Here is a 17398-nt window from a genome sequence, read left to right as displayed (position 1 = left end):
TAAATCAACTACAAAACAAAAAAAAATCCTCAGGAAAGCCAAGAGTTAAGGTTTCTATAGCAATGTTGCCTTGGCCATATTACACATCCTGGAGGTTTTAATGTGAACATACAACAAGATTTCATTTATTAAACTATATATTCAGACAGAAAATACTACACATGCACAAAGTGTTCAAATTAATGTGGTTTAGGAAATAGACATGAGGTTTTTTGAGTCCCTGTTCTCTCAACTTTAATGGTGAACTAACCATTTATGCATTTAATTTGCCTTTTCTTTATTTCAGAGAGGAGCAAAAAAAAGCAAAAAACCCAGAGCTCTCCCTACTACACTAGCGCACTTTAACTTCACAGCCTTTCCTGAGATGCAGGTAACCTAAGGGTATGTCTACACAGCATTTTGGACTGAATGGGCTTGAGGAGAAGTGGGACTCATTTTAGCACTCGACATACACCTTTGGAGACAGCACTTTGAAGCTATGGCTTGGGCTGGAGCTCAGCCCTCCCAGGGCCCCAGTGGCTCAAGCCCAAGCCCAAGCCCCAACTTCGAAGTGCTGTCTATTGAGTTATCTTTAGCGCACCAGCATGAGCCCCACTATCCCAAGCCTGAGGCTCCCACTAGCTTCAAAATGCTGTGTAGACATACCCTAGGAGACCCCAAAGGTAAAGTGACCCCTGCATGCCTAAGGTCAAGCTATTTAGAGTCTTAAGGAGCCACAAGACCCCTCAAACAGTAACAATGGTGAACATTTAAACACTGAATTGACTTTTGTAAAAGGGGAATTATTTACCTCCACAAGTGAGTGCTAGGAAGCAAACCAACCAAAGACCCAATCCTATGACCACCTGTGCACTTGAATCACTTACGTAAGCAGGTCATATAGTTCCAGCACCAAGCACTACAAAGAACTATTATCCTAATTTCTGAAATGACTGTGCACATTTGGGAAGGTTTCTCAGACAGCATGGACTTGCTCCTCCTATGCCAGCCAGCACACAGTCCACCTTTAGTCCCGGAGTTCAGTGCAATCACTCACATAGTGCTGGACATCCTACAAGAGTCTCAGACCAACAACTGTCAATCCAAACTACAACCTCCTTGGCTAGTGGGTGTGTCTTCAATTGGTCAGAGGACATGGACTCAAGTGCCAGCACCATGCAGATGATGCAGAGGCTGACCGAAGCAGATACCCTTCACTACCATATGACCACACCACGGCCACCAATATGGCTTCAGTGCTGGCATGGGATCAGCTCATGCATGAACAGTGGCTGACTGAAGCTGAACCCAAGCAAGACAGAGGTGATGCTGGTGGGCAGCGGAAAGCATTTAGAAGAATGTGCAGCCATGGCGCAGTCTCCTTTGGTTGAAGGCAAACACCCACAATTGGTCAATTAAGAGTGTAGTTTAGGAGTACTCCTGGATTTCTCACCGACACTAAGCTCTTGCACAACCACACCTGTGAGTAGAGCTTTCTACCATCTCTGGTTGGCTAGGAGGCTCCTTTCCATCCTGGCAGACAGCGACACGGCTTTGGTCATACATACCTTTGTCACTGCCTTCCTGGACTACAGCAATGTGATACGCCTGGGGATGAAGCTATCAGCCCCTAAGAAACCCTAACTAGCACAAAATTCTGCAGCATGTGTCATCCTCAACAGGGGCTATTAAAAACACATCAAACCTGTCTTTGGCTCTCTATACTGGCTACCCACAGTCTTTATCTTCTAGACCTTCAATGGCCTGGGCCCAGCATATCTTTTAAAGATTGCCAAAAGCTCCAGGATGAAGACCATGGGTGACAATTCAGCTCCTTGGGCACCATGGAACTCTCTACCAAGAGGGTAAAGCTTGTCTGTGTAGAAAACAGAGCTTCTTCCAAGGCTGGACTGAGACTATGGAACAAACTTGCACAGGAACTAAGAACCACCACAAGTCTCATTCCTTTCTGCTCCAAGCTCATGGTGTGTGTTTCTTTGACAACGGTCTTTTCTAACAAATGCACAACATGTATATTTAAAAACATGCATATACCCAATGTAAGTCACGTCACTTAGCAAACTGCTGAAAGATGCAGACGTGCTAGGGTGAGGAGGGCAACACAAGAACCTACAGAGAACGGAGCTTGACCAAACCCGGAAAACATAACCTACTCATCTCTGGGCTAAGACCAAACAAGGAATGTTTAGGGCCAAAGAAATTACTTTGGGAAAACTATGAGCAACAACGGGAACGTTGCTACTGGTGAATACTATGAAAATATACACATCCCTACATTAAGGGTATGTCTATTTTTAAACAAGCAGAAAGATTTTCATAGTTAATCAGTAAAAGCCTCTTTAAAATTAGTCTCTCCTCTGTGTGGGCCAGTTGTCTTTTTGTCGGTTTTAGACAGCTCTTTATTTTTGTTTATTATACAGAGCCATGAATATTGTCAGGAGTAAAATACAACCATCCCCATGCACACTTCCCCAGCCGTGTTTTGAAATGTTCACAGCTCCTGAAGCAAATTATGTGGTAACAAAAAAGCTTTGTTCCCCTAATGGACTAGGAATACAGCAAATCGTTAGCTCCATGGCACCCTTTGTCAGACCAATTCAACCTACCTTTGCTGTTCTGTGCATCTCGGAGCAAGTCCATGACATCTCTCTCTGCCTCCTTCAGTCGGTCCTCAAAGGCCTGATCAGTCACTGTTTCATCTCCTGTACCAAGGTTTGCTATAAGATTTTCTAGCTCCTGCAACCTCTCGCGTTGTTCTGCCACCTAAGCAAAGGAGGTAGAGGGACAGAAATAAACAGCCTCCTTCCAAAAGCTGACACACAAAGTACTTGTCAGTTGTTTCAGCTTCCAGGAGGTGTCGCTCAGACACCGTGTGAGAATCTCCATGCAAGTACATCTAGATCCATGTCTGTCTCTCTCGGAAGAGTTCATCCCCTAGCAAGCAGCAGAGGGGTATGCTACTTGGTGTTTGTCAGCCTCCAGCAGTAATAGGAGACAAGCAGAACGTTGCATTGCAGGTCTTACCTTATCTCTAACCAGTCTATAGCACGCAGGACATTCTTGACAGCCAGGCCAGGACCGATTGTAGAAATAATTCTCTTCACACTGGTCACAACGACTCCCCACAAAGCCTTCCTTACACTCACAGCGACCATCCTCCTTGCACTGTAGGGAGCGAGAGCCCTCGGTGTCACAGTCACATGCTGCATAAAAGTTAAAGCATGAGACTCAGACTAGCTGGGAGAAAGACAGACCGAGAACTGCTCTGAACTGCAGACTATTCTCCGAAAGAACACCACAGCAGCACACAGTTTGAGGCTTGACACTTCTGTGCACTGTATCAGGCAAAGCGCAAGATGTAACTTCTCAGTTTGAGACACTATTCACACCAGTGCCCCACAAACTGACCTCTCTGTATTGGTCCATCTCATTAGAATGATCTGCAAATAGTTAATTTGCTCTCACAGTACAAGGAAGTTGAAAAGAAGAGGTAGATCCAGCCCTACATTTGTATCACATTTACACTTTGTTTCTTCTCAGGACTCAGTCAGCAACTTACGGGCACATTCCAGAGTAGAGACGCAGGAGCTCAGAGAGCAGAAAACAGAACTGTTTTGGAAAAATATTCAGAGCAAGTGTTTATGCCAAAAAGAAGTAGATGTCTACAAGTAAATGCAATCAGAGCCCCCCAGAGACAGAAAAAGAAACTCTTACAAATAAATCAAGATTCAAAACACCCTCACTGGGACCAGGTCTCAACCACTGTCCGGGATGTGGACACAATAAGACAACCCTTGTTTGTCACATTAAACATGGAGCTAGTGAAGTGAGAAGAAAGCAGCAGCTGGCTGGCACGGAGAGGATAAGAAAATGGAGACATGCGTTGGTTTCCAGTTCCCCTCATTCTCCAACCCACCATCACTTACGTTTGCAGCCTTCAGGTCCGAATCCGAAGTGGTTGACCTCACATCTCTCACAGCGCTGCCCGGTGATGCCTGGTTGACACTCACACTGCCCTGTTTGTATGTCACAATGGCCATCGGTGGAACCCAGTGGATGGCAGTCGCACCTATTGAAGGAGACGATATTTCAAGTGACAATAAAAAAACCAGCAAAAACAGTAGGCTACACTTTCACCTTTCATTTGAGGATCTCAGAGGTCCTATGCAAGCAGTAAGCCTTACACCTCCCATGTGAGGTGGGTATTGCTGTGCCTGTCTCTGATGTGGAAAGCAAGGCACAGAAATTAACTGAACTGTGCAAGATCATGAAGGGACTGAGCTAGGAATGGGATCCAGAACCCGCACCTATCAGTCTTTGCCTGTAATCACAACATGGTTTCTATTTATAAATTACCCTTCTCTACAGAACGCTTATCAGATCTGCTCCATGACTAATCCTTTCCTCCTGCTCTATCACTGTTCATAGAAAATCCCATCCTGTTATGGATGCTGAAATCAGGGTTAAGTATGGATCCCCCCGCACAAAACATACTCGCTGCCACAACTGCAGGCCAACCTCACCTGTCACAGCCACGTCCACTCCGTAGGTTGTAGAAGCCAGGCTCACAGGTACTACAGTCCCTCTCGGTGACACGTGGCAGGCACTCACACTGTCCAGTTACTTGATTGCAGCTTGTCTGCTGGTTTACTGTGCCATAAGGATTACAACTGCACGCTGCCAGAGATGGAAAGGGGAACATGTTCCCAGTAATCAGCAGAATACCAGCATTAGACTGGAGTCTCCAAACATGCCAGATAGCATATGAATCCAAATTGTAAACTGCACCACCATACCACATCCAGTGCCCACACTGTGTCAGGTCACTGGATAGGCTTACAGCATCTGCATTTTATCAAGCCATAACCATCAGCATAGTATGAAATCTAGCACTGCAGCTGACAGGTCTGCACGCAGCACCAAAATCGGAGTTCTGACATTTTCCCTATTATGATGTCAGGCCAAGACAGACCACAAAAGGGCAAATTTGTGGGGCTAAAACGTTCAGTCATTCCAAGGATGTGCCAGTGAGACTAAGAAGGGGCAACTGTAGCCATGAAAAGGGTTCTGATTTTCATGTGAAACAGCTGAGAAAGGCACTTACCCTTGCATTTAACCTCAGGGCTGGAGGCTAAGGGGTTCCCAAAAAACCCATCTTTGCACCGGTCACAGTAGAAGCCAGCCGTGTTGTAGATGCATTTCAGGCATTCCCCTGTCAAGCGGTTACAGTTCCCCACGGCATTGGGATCAATGTTGTCATTGCACTGGCAGAGACGGCAAAGCCTGGCAGGGCCATTTTCACCAAGTGGATCTCCAAAATAGCCGTCATCACATAGCTCACATCTTTTACCTGGGGGCAGGACAAACATACATGTCACAGTAGGCAGCCAGTGGTTACAAGGTAACCTGGATTCCCCTACAGCAGGGTTTCTCAAACTGGGGGTTGGGACCCCTCAGGGGATCACAAAGTTCTTACATGGGAGGGGGTCACAAGCTGTCAGCCTCCACCCCAAACCCCGCCTTGCCTCAAGCATTTATAATGGTGTTAAATATATAAAAAGTGATTTTAATTTATTGGGGGGGGGGGTCGCACTCAGAGGCTTTCTATATGAAAAAGGTCACCAGTATAAAAGTTTGAGAACCACTACCCTACAGCCTCTCCTGCAAAGTGAGTCCCTCATCACTTTTTCCTCATCTGATATGAAGTGACCAGGAAGAGATCATGCTTCAAAGCACTACAGTGGAGGAGTCAGTCACAACCTCCAATAGTTAAAGCTACCTTTGGATTTCCAGTTACACTGTGATTTAAAAACCTTTATGTCACTCCAAAAATACTCTGATTTGTTTTTAAGAAACATGCCAATGAGATATTAACACACAACTTTCCACATATGGTTTTTCTCAATATTCTGTCCCCTTAAAAAGTCTAAAACAGCATTTCTCAACCATTTGGGCACCAGAGACCCTCTTGCTCCCTTCCTAAAGTGTGTCAGGGAGATCTCAGGGACAGGCACTGGTCCACAGACCAGTCATTGAGAAACACTGGACTAAAAGCCACTAATTCTGCAATCTGCATGTTTGTCATAATTTTTGTGCCACTTTAATATCACAGTTCTCCAATCTGTTCCAGACATCACGCGCTAGTTAATCTATACTTCAGCACAGACTAAGTTCCAAAATATAAAATACAAAAAATGACTGCCCCTATTAATTGTAACAAATGAGATCAGCTAAAGCAAGCAAACAGATATATGGAGACCCACCAGTCACTTCCATTACAGGAGGCTGTGATGCTGCAACAAGGACAGAAGACTCCATATAGAAGACAGCCCTGCAGTGACACTGGCTCCCCTGCCTAGGCAGTCACCGATACACAACTCAGCCCCTTGGTCTCCCTAGGCAGCACCTGACAAACTTTGTCCCCAGTTACTCCCTCGCTATAACTACCTGAGCTGTAAAACAGCTCAATACTCTCCCCCACTTCCCAATGCCACTGCTTCCCAAAGTCTTCCTAAGACGTTAGTGGTGACCCTGATCTGTCGTACCTCTTAAGACGGGGATGGAAGCCACAGAAGGTTTGCCAGACCGCCCCACACAAGCTAAAAGCTCTACTTCTCAGGCAGCTCTTTCACATGCAAACCTCCCCCTTTCCCTTCCATCACATCACAAGCTCTTCACCATAAGTGGGGACACACTGGGAGGGAGGTGAGGGCAGCAGCATTACTTAAAGGGTTAACACCATCATCTGCTTTACAATTTACTATTTAAAATAAGATACATATCTGTTGAGACATTTGTTTTAGGCTGTAAAAAACAATATGGATTTGTACATTAAGTTGCCCTGTCCTGATGAATCATTGCAACCTATGGCTTCCAAGGCAGAACAAACCTGCTGCAGCAAACAACATTCAATGTCTGCCAGACTGGCAGAGGGAAAATATGCCCTCTAATTTTATCCCGATTTGAACATAAAAATTCTCACGCCTGTTTTAGTGACTATCCCGTTTTCCACCCAGCTCTACATGATTAACAGTACTCAGTATCAGAAATTATCACGGCTCATGTATCCCAAGTATTTTCAGACTTTGCTCAGACTAAATCTCAGTTTCTCCATTCAGGAAAGAGAAACATTTGGCTTCTTTTCAGTTCATAGAATCCCAAGAATTATGGCAACAAAGAGCTCGATACTAGTTACCAAGCTGTCTGCTAAGAAAAAAGCAATCACAAAATACAGAAGGGATCAGGTCTGCTCATTTCTCTTCACTGTGCAAAGCAGCAGACCTGGTGTAAGAAGGCTGTCTCTGGGCAGGTGGGATGTGGAAGCTCTGAATAAAGAATGCACCTGTGGTTCCAGCAGGACAGTTGGTGCACACCACCTCCTTAGTCTTGGGCACTATGGCGCAGCTGGAGCCCCCTGGACATGGACAAGGCTGACAGTCTGAGGGAATGCCTGTAGTTGCATCTCCATAATACCCATCACTACACTTCTCACAGTGAGGGCCTGCCGTGTTATCTCTGCAGTCGCAAGCACCTGTGGGTTTTGGGGGTGGGTGGGGGTTTTTTTGGGGGGGGGAGGGGGGAGTAAAGGGGGAGAAGGGGAGAGAAAAATACCAGTGCATGTTTTTAATATTGTTCCAGTCACTATCCCCATCCCATTACTCACATAGAAAGAAAAAAAATTAAACAAAACAAAAAAATCAGATCTCCTGCTGCTGCCCCCCTCACCCCCAATCTTCCTCCTTACCAGTCTCTGGGTCACAGCTCTCACTGTGCCCATTACAGGTACACAGCACACACAGACTGTATGGCCCAAGGCTAGGTGTCTCCCTCCTATAACCTGGGGCACAGTGCTCGCAGAATTGCCCATGGTATCCTGCTGGGCAGGTACAGCTCTCCACCCAGGTTGCAGGGGTTCCAGGCTCAGGACGAGCGCTCACAATAGTGACATCATCCAGGTATCCAGCACCTGGAAAGAGATTGGGAAGAGAAGCATTTAATTACCCACACATGAAAAACGGTATGATACGAGCCCAACACAGTATATTTACACACAAGTCAGAGATAGACCACACAGTGTTGGAAGAGATGTGTTTGCTATAACTTCAGCAGCAAAGTCAGCAGTTGCTTAGGTTGATGTGAGAAGGATGCCAGGTAACCCAGAGAGAACAAAGGCCAGAAAGCAGAGAGGGCAGTTCCCTATGGATGAGATACACAGGTATGTAGAGCTGGTAGCTTGCCAAACAGCCGTCATACAAAACATAGCAGGGTGCAAAGAACACGATTTGTGTAAATACATTTTGGCAGTACAAATCATGCCTTGTGTGTGCACTGTTTATAGTTCCATTCAGAAACCAAGAATGGTTCCTAACCTTCCCTGTTACAAGAACAGACAAGCCCTGTATGCAGTGGATTCTTCATCAGAACCACACTTTCACAGCAAGAGAAAGAAGAAACTACCTAGACATCCCTCTGCCCACTCTCTTCTGGGTTTTCTCCTCCAAAGTCACCTCCCCTTGGTATCTTAAGGTGACTTTCCCTAGTAATTCCTCTTAGGCAGAGCTCTATGACAGATGTAAAATGACTGTTATATGTTGACGTAAGGATGTTTGCTCTAGTGTAACAACCCTAGAACTCCAAACAGAACCCCAAGGATCATGGGATATTAGCAGCAGCTGGAATGCTCATCAGATAAGTCACACTGCCCACTTCCTACCCTCTATTCTATTATCGGTACATTCCTCTTGTGTAAAAATATTCCACTTCAAATTCTTGTAGATTCCCAATCTAAGAAGTTCTTACTTGTTTTTTAAAATCTATTTATTTTAGCATAAAAATCTCTCAACGGTTTTCAAGGCCATCGATGTTCTGTCCCTAATCAGAGCCAGTTCCACAGCACCTCCTTATGTGGAACTCCCACTTAAGTAGGTTGCCTGAGGCGGTTGTGAAGGCTAGGACTATAACAGTGTTTAAAAGAGAACTGGATAAATTCATGGAGGTTAAGTCCATTAATGGCTATTAGCCAGGATGGGTAAGGAATGGTGTCCCTAGCCTCTGTTTGTCAGAGGGTGGAGATGGATGGCAGGAGAGAGATCATTTGATCATTACCTGTTAGGTTCAGTCCCACTGGGGCACGTGGCATTGGCCACTGTCAGTAGACAGGATGCTGGGCTAGATGGACCATTGGTCTGACCCAGTACGGCCATTCTTATGTTCTAAGTAAACAGAGGTTCTGTAAAATGGGGAGGTTTTGGGATCAGGCCCTTCCCACTTAGAACAATTATCTCTCATCAGTTTTGTGTTTTCCTGTCCTCTTTACATTACAAGTGTAATTGCAGTAGAGTAGGTGCCACACTTGTTAAAGCAGGAGTGGCCAACCTGAGCCTGAGAAGGAGCCAGAATTTACCAATGTACATTGCCAAAGAGCCACAGTAATACGACAGCAGCCTCCCCATCAGATCTCCCACCCTCCAGCGCCCCCCTACCCCCGGCACCTCCTGACCAGCTGTTTCGTGGTGTGCAGGAGGATCGGGGGGGAGGGAGGAGTGAGGGTACGGCAGGCTCAGGGGAGCGGATGGGAAGGGGTGGAGTGGGGGCAGGGCCTGTGGCAGAGCCAGGGGTTGAGCAGTAAGCACCCCCCAGCACATTGGAAAGTTGGCGCCTGTAGCTCCAGCCCCGGAGTTGGTGCCTATACAAGGAGCCACATATTAACTTCTGAAGAGCCCAGGGGCGGCTCTAGACATTTCGCTGCCCCAAGCACGGCGGCACGCCGCGGGGGGCGCTCTGCCGGTTGCTGGTCCCGCGGCTTTGGGACCTCCCACAGGTGTACCTGCGGAGGGTCCGCTGGTCCCGCGGCTCCACCGAAGCCGCAGGACCTCCTGCGGGAGGTCCACCGGAGCCCTGCCTGCCGCCCTCCCGGCAACCGGCAGAGCGCCCCCCGCGGCTTGCTGCCCCAAGCACACGCTTGGCTTGCTGGGGCCTGGAGCTGCCCCTGGAAGAGCCGCATGTGGCTCTGGAGCCACAGGTTGGCCACCCCTGTGTTAAAGAATCCTGGCATCTTTGCGACCACTTCCTTCAGAATTCTGGGGTGAATTTGGTCTGCTCCAGATTTTCATTAATCAAATCTATGCATGGTCATGACAAAAATGCTCAAGTCACCCTAAACCCACTTTCTCAAGTAGTGGAATGACTCACTTCTCTCACTGTATGTCCCACGGATCTTGATAGAAGTCAAGTTGTAAAGCAGCTTCTGAAACTCAAATGGGGTAAGAGAAGGCCTCCACGGGTAATCTGTTGCTTCATGGAGCCTATGGAGAAGAGGCATGAATAATTTTCTATGCTTACAGTTTTCACATGCTGATGGCTGTGCTCTTTCAATGGACCATTTGAGCAATTATATGCTGTTACAACACATTTAGGATATAACTATGTAGTACTACTAGGCCATATGCACTGCATTCATCTGATGGCATGATTATGAATTCCATTTTGAAAAAGAACAACCTTAACAGGTCTGGTTTTCTTACTGTGCCTTCTGAGAACACTGTCCACCCCAGGCTAGATTCCTGTTACAGCAATTACTCTCCTTCCTCCACAGTCAGCCCCGACTCTTTCCATGTTACAGGGAACACTCACTCACCTGAAGGCATACTTCACTGTGTTCTCGCTAGGATAGGAATTGCCCTGAGCAATAAGAGGCACAGATATTCTAAGCCCAGCCCCTTCAAGCACCAGGTCCTCTGCAGAGAGACGAGTGTCCTGCCTATCCACCCGAAAGGAGAAGGTCAGATTTTGAGCATAACTCAAAACCTGGTTGCCCAAAAACTTGCCTGAAACAGAAACAAAACTCTTATAATTAGGGGCAGAAAAGTGAAGATTTACTATATGGTAACATGGTAAATTTTTAGAGAGAATCTTGTCTCTGACTCTACTTACCAGGTGCAATGAAATAGATAGGGAAATAGCTGTCTGAGATAACAGAGAGGTCTTGGGTTTCCGCACTCCACTGGAGTAAAATTTCAGAGCCATCTTGCTGTTCAGCACGCCACTCTTCCTCCCCTGAAATACAGATTTACTAGGGGAAATGCTCTATAAGGTATCTACTGTGACGTTGCACTGCATATGTTTTATGTGTGAATATGTATAAAAGTGTAAATATAATGTAACTGGAATATGCTTCATGCAAAAGGTCTCTTGTAAGGTATCATTACAAAGCTTATAATCTACTGACTGTGTTCATCCTATTTGTATGAATGTATCATTCTTGTATCTAAAACTAGAAATATGAAGTATTACTTGGAGGTCCTATTGTAATTATGTAAAAAGTGTGGGCCATTAAGGGTGGCTTAGGATCTTGATGGCTCCCATTAACTAAAACAACTGGTCGTAAATGGCTGTTTACTTGCAAGCCTTCCTGTATTCCTGAGTCAGGCTGGAAAGAATGGAGGTTTGGGGTCTCACAGGACATGTCACCTGGTACTGGAATCCATCTTAAACCTGGTGCTTTTCCATTTAGAAGGAGGGGTGGGGACCCAGAGAGACGAAAGATTCCTGCCTTGTGCCAAAGCTATAAAAGGGGGTGGAACAGAACAAAGGGGGCTGGCAGTCATGAGAAAACCTCTAGTTACCACCTGAGCTGGAACAAACAAAAACTGTAGCAGGGGAAAAGACTGGGCCCAGACTATGAAGGAGTCTAGTCTGTGAAAGCAGCTTATTGGAACATCTTTGAGGGTGAGATTTACCTGTATTCAGTTTCTTAAATCTGTTAGGCTTAGACTTGCGTGTTTTCTTTTATTTTGCTTGGTAACTTACTTTGTTCTGTCTGTTATTGCTTGAAACCACTTAAATCCTATTTTTTATACTTAATAAAATCACTTTGGTTTCTTAATTAACCCAGAGTAAGCAATTAATACCTGGGGGAGCAAACATCTCTCTATCAGTGTTATAGAGGGCGGGCAATTTATGAGTTTACCTGTATAAGCTTTATACAGAGTAAAGCAGATTTATTTGGGGTTTGGATCCCACTGGAAGCTGGGTGTCTTGGTGCTGGAGATAGGTGATTTGCTGAGCAGTTTTTGGTTACAGTCTGCAGCTTTGGGGGCATGGACCAGATTGGGTCTGTGTTGCAGCAGACAAGCATGTCTGGCTCAACAAGGAAGGGTTCTGGCGTCCCAAGCTGGCAGTGGAAAACGGGCTCAGAGGTAATTTCAGCACATCAGGTGACAATCCCAAGGCGGTCTCTGTGACCAAACCCATCACAGATACCATATCACGCATGGAACACAATGAGTCACCCAGGGAATTTCTAGCTTACATTTTATGCACTGGTGCTAACATGCTTTAGGAAGTTTGTGTCATTGTTTCCACCCTTTTACAAAGAGAAACGGCTATGTTACCAGTTCAACCCAGAACCTACGAAGTGCTAACTTCACACACATTATGCCCACCATTTTCTCTAACTTTCAAAGGGCTTGGCTACACTTGAAAGTTGCAGCGCTGGGAGTTACAGCGCTGGTCGTGCAGCTGTGTAGGGACAGTGCTGGTGTGTGGCCACACTCACAGCTACCAGCACTGGTGTGTGGCCACATTTGCAGCATTTGCAGCGCTGTTGGGAGTGATGCATTATGGGCAGCTATCCCAGCGTTCAAGTGGCAGCAACATGCTTTTCAAAAGAGGGGGGTGGTGGGTGGTGTAGTGTGACAGGGAGCGGGGGGAGAGAGAGAGAGAGAGTGGATTTTTGGAGCCAACACTGTGTGCTTAGCTTCCTGCCTTGAAAAATCAGAAAATGTTCGCGACCCCTTAGTCTTAACTCTTAATTGCAAACAGCCTGCATCCAAACGGACTCCCCACTGTTTCTCTGTCAAGCAAACACTCACTCCCTGCCTGCCTCATTATCTCATTTGATTGTTCACAGCCAGGTACAGACTGATCAAAGCAAACAGGAGCTGTGTTATAAGCAGCTCCGGGATCAACGGAGCTCCGAGTTCACAACAAAACAAAGAGAGGCTGCATAACAAAACAAAGAGAGTAATTTATAAAAGCATTCTGGGATATCTGCTAATACCCTGGAGGCCAACAGCAGCACTGGTGTGTGTCTACACTTGACGAGCAGCGCTGGATCACCAGCGCTGCAATCGCTACACCCCAACCAGACCAGGTGTACAGCCAGCGCTGCAGCCAGGGAGTTGCAGCGCTGGATGTGCCTTGCAAGTGTGGACGGTTACTAACTGCAGCGCTGGAAAGCCTCCACCAGCGCTGCAACTTTCAAGTGTAGCCAAGCTTTTAAACCACTATCACCAGAAAAAACATAACACTAAGTAGGGATGGGAGAACTGCAAATATCTGGGGTTTTGTGAAATTTGTAGAGACTTTCATACTTTGAAGTTCAGGCTTCCATAAAACATTTTTTTGTTTTCCAGAGGAATTTTAATTAAGAAACATGGTTTCCAAGCTGCATAGCAGCCCATACAGCTTACTGCTACATGAAAGCAAAAAAAGACATTGTACGAAAAGTGGGTCTTGCCCTGATTCTAGGACTACCAATGAAAACAACAGGAGGCAGCCAGAAGGCACATTCTGCCAAAATCACACTGAACTCAAAACCCAAGAGTTGTTATATTATAAAGTTTAGAAGCCCAAACTTTTGGCTAGGTTCTCAAATTGTGCAAATGTCTTCTCCTAGCTCCGGCATTAAGCGTAAAGAGAAATGTTTACCTCCTCAGTACACATATACATTAAAACATTTCAAACCTAGATGCCTAAAGTCATGCACCTAAATCCATATTTGGCCACCTAAAAAAATTGTTTGATGTTTGAAGACATTGAACACCTCCTATTGACTTTAATGTGTATTGTAGGTACTCAGCACTTCTGAAAGTGATGCTACATATTTAGGTACCTACAGTCTGAATGCCTTGGCTACAGTAACCCAGCCCAGGGAAAGGGGAAGAGGAGCAGAAGGAAAGAGTTAATTTTTTAGATTGAAGTCCATAGCACAGCCTTGAAGTCAAAGGAAGATCTGTCCTTACCAGTCTGGAAGTTGGAGACGATGCTGTAGATACTGTAGCCAATGGCATTGGTGCAGACCGAGGAGTGACCAAAACAGAAGCAAGGGGTGCAGCCCCTCGGATTGGCTGGATCCAGATTGAAAAATCCAGGTTTACATCTAAAATGAGCAAGAGTAAGAAGTTATTTCTTCATCTTTTTCAAAACACACAGTGACCAAGAACACTCCTGAGACATATGCAACAGAGCTATTGAAAGGGCAAGTCACCTCTCACAGTGGAATCCTCCACGTTGTCCTTGCAAGTACATCGCCCTGTTTCAATACTGCAGTCATCTGTGCTGCCAGTAGGATTGCATGAACACAGCCTGATGGAGACAGTGGAGAGGAGAAAGAAACCCATTGAGAACTGGGTACAGAAACCCAAAGAGAAGAAAGTTTACAGGAAAATTCACACACTCCCCTCTTGACCACTAGCTCCTTCCCCTTCTATTTTAACTACAGGAAAAGAATCCCTTACCTGCACCCAGCCTCTGAGAGGGAATGGAACCCTGGCTGGCATCGGTCACATTTATCTCCCATCACACCTGGTTTGCAGCTGCACCGGCCGTAGTTATCACACTGAGTGCTGAGAGAGCCTATGGGAACAGGAGAAAAAAGGGAACTTTAATAGAGCGTGTGATTACATTAGCTGTTGCAGATCAAACTGTGTGCTAAGAGAGCTTTGGGGGATATGCAGGGAGAGGGAACAGAAGAACAGTGATGTGTCACGCCAAGGTCTGGAATGAAAACTTGCCAAGAGCCTAAGGGCATCATCTGATTTACATGACGGTTCATAAACGTGTATCTCCCATGACATCACTCATAGACTTTAAGGTCAGAATGGACCATTATGGTCATCTAGTCTGACCTCCTGCACAACGCAGGCCACAGAATCTCACCCATCCACTTCTATAACAAACCCCTAGCCTATGCCTGAGTTATTGAAGTCCCCAAATTGCGGTTTGAAGACCTCAAGCTGCAGAGAATCCTCCAGCAAGTGACCCGTGCCCCATGCTGCAGAGGAAGGCGAAAAACCTCCTGGGCCTCTGCCAGTCTGCCCTGGAGGAAAATTCCTTCCCGACCCCAAATATGGCGATCAGTTAAACCCTGAGCATGTGGGCAAGACTCACCCGCCAGCACCCAGGAAAGAATTCTCTGTAGTAACTCAGATCCCAACCCATCTAACATCCCATCACAGACCACTGGGCATACTTACCTGCTGATAATCAAAGATCCATTGCCAAATCAATTGCCAAAATTAGGCTATCCCATCATACCATCCCCTCCATAAATTTATCAAGCTTAGTCTTAAAGCCAGATATCTCTTTTGCCCCCACTACTCCCCTTGGAAGGCTGTTCCAGAACTTCACTCCTCTAATGGTTAGAAACCTTCACTCAAATGTTATCTTCACATCTGTGCATCCGAAATAAAGCTGTACTGACCTTGCACTTGTTTTGCTTCCCCTTCCATTTTCCTCAATTCCATTTCCCACTTCTATTCTCATTTTCTCCTTGTACCATTTTTGCTCCTTTCCATTGGGTTTTCTCCCTTCTGTCTCTTCCATTCTCACTGTTATCTCTGCATCTCCAGTTTATCCCATGCCTTCTCATTATCCTTCCCTCAGTACAACACTCGCAGTCTTCTTTTCCCCACCCTCCTTTTCCCAAGTCTCTTCTCTGCACCCCAATCATCATTTCCCCCTTTGCCTAGGTACCTCCTCATTAGTTCCCTTCACACACAGATTTTCTTCCTTGGTACTCCCACTTCTCTGCCTTCTTAAGCCCCACCAGGTCTACAAGTGCTGCTAGCTCACACACAGATAATACCCAACAGGCCCCCTCTCCTATCCCATGCTCGGGGGCAGACTGTCTACATGTAGGTTTCCTTTTTTCAGCCAGCCTGGGCTCTCCCCAACTTTCCTGTATTGCAAGATAGGCTCCTGAGCATGGGCTGTTCTTGGCCAGGTCAGCCTTCTCTTTTGCTGTCTGTGATCAGGGAGTGAGCTCCTAAAGGACACAGTGCTGGAACAGCTCAAACTTCTTCTCCTCCCTATCAGGAGGCCAGATGACAAGAGCACTGAGAAGGAACACTTGGCCCCACATAGCTCACATGCCGTACGTCATACTGGTAGAATTTAAATGCTAAGAAACCACTATACATCACACTGATAGACTTTGAATGCTAAACCTAACAGTATTGAGGAGGATTGGTAGAGGAACACATGACCTCTAACAGACTCCAAAGCAAGCCTCACATTTGTAGCAAGGAACTGTCTTAAAGCTACGTTTTATAAAATTGCATCTGAATGAAAATTTTGACCTTCCCCCCCCCTTGTGAAAGGGACACAAACATGCTCCCTGAGTTTGGTCCTGAAGACACAGTTTACTCAGTTTCTTTAACTCTTTGAAGACAGAATGTTTTCTTCCAGGCATTTGTTTGGCTAGCAGTCTGGGAAAATGTCAGTGTTCTAAGGGCTAATAAGTGAACCAATATGTAATATCATGCAACTTTTTATGTATAAAAAGGAATGGTTTCTGCCTTCCATTTCAGGCTGCACTAAAAGGCTGTGTGTAACAGCAAGTGAAACAATTATAAGAGGATTAAACCAGACAGAATAATTAAGAGTGAAGGACTCACAAAACCTTTCCCATATACAGTCAAAGTTCAAACTCCCTGTGTGATCCAGTCTATAATTGTTTATAAAAACATTATGTAGATAAAAATATCATCCTAAATCAACTCCACACACTTTTAATACACACTGGATGCCAGCATACCCTGGGCAACAAGTCAAGGGCTTAGTATTAAGTTATAAAGACCTTTGTAATTTGCCCCTACATACCTGAGCAATCACCTCTCTTCCCATGTCCGTACTTGGCATTTACAGTTGGCCTGACTTGATCTTAACGTAAGGCCCAGGGAAAGTTTGGGGGTGGAGGCAGCGAAGAAAAGGGTGTGGGCATGCCTTTCTTGGTCAAAAGTTTTTTGAATGTGGAACTTTCCTTCTGGAGTTCATAGGAGATCGTGCTTGCAACATGTTCTCAAGGCAGCTAGTGAAGGACTGTGCCAGACCTAATTTATTTCAGCTGGTCTATTTTGGATTATCAGCTCTTACCTTAGCTTCCACTACCTTTTTGTTTTCCCCGTTCCTCTTATTACTTGTGGGATTGATCTCTATACAGGTCAGGTAAGTTGCTTGACTACCATTAATTTGTTCTTATGACAGACATTTTTTCTCCCTCCTTCCCCCACCCACAAAATCCAGCAGAGTATTTTGACTTTCCTTTAAAAGAGTTTTTTAAAAAGTTTGTTTAGTTCATATTTTGTGGTGCTTAGATACACTACCACAAATGTCT

General features: G+C 45.7%; 1 protein-coding gene across 1 annotated transcript in view; it reads right to left on the bottom strand.

Annotated features, from left to right (window-relative positions):
• LAMC1 (laminin subunit gamma 1) overlaps nt 1-17398 on the bottom strand; it is a 129827-nt gene that overhangs the window by 11989 nt on the left and 100440 nt on the right. Inside the window, 14 exon segments of the mRNA XM_039483641.1 lie at nt 2607-2763; nt 3025-3203; nt 3927-4069; nt 4524-4677; nt 5105-5350; nt 7343-7531; nt 7745-7966; nt 10192-10304; nt 10637-10826; nt 10933-11055; nt 14025-14161; nt 14270-14288; nt 14291-14367; nt 14520-14637. Of these exon segments, the coding sequence (XP_039339575.1) occupies nt 2607-2763; nt 3025-3203; nt 3927-4069; nt 4524-4677; nt 5105-5350; nt 7343-7531; nt 7745-7966; nt 10192-10304; nt 10637-10826; nt 10933-11055; nt 14025-14161; nt 14270-14288; nt 14291-14367; nt 14520-14637 (2067 nt within the window).

The sequence above is a fragment of the Mauremys reevesii genome, linkage group 8 (genome assembly GCF_016161935.1).
Source record: "Mauremys reevesii isolate NIE-2019 linkage group 8, ASM1616193v1, whole genome shotgun sequence".
NCBI classification, from domain to species: Eukaryota; Metazoa; Chordata; order Testudines; family Geoemydidae; genus Mauremys; species Mauremys reevesii.
The sequence above is the reverse complement of the archived record's forward strand: the minus strand, read 5'-3'. Positions and strand labels throughout refer to the sequence as shown.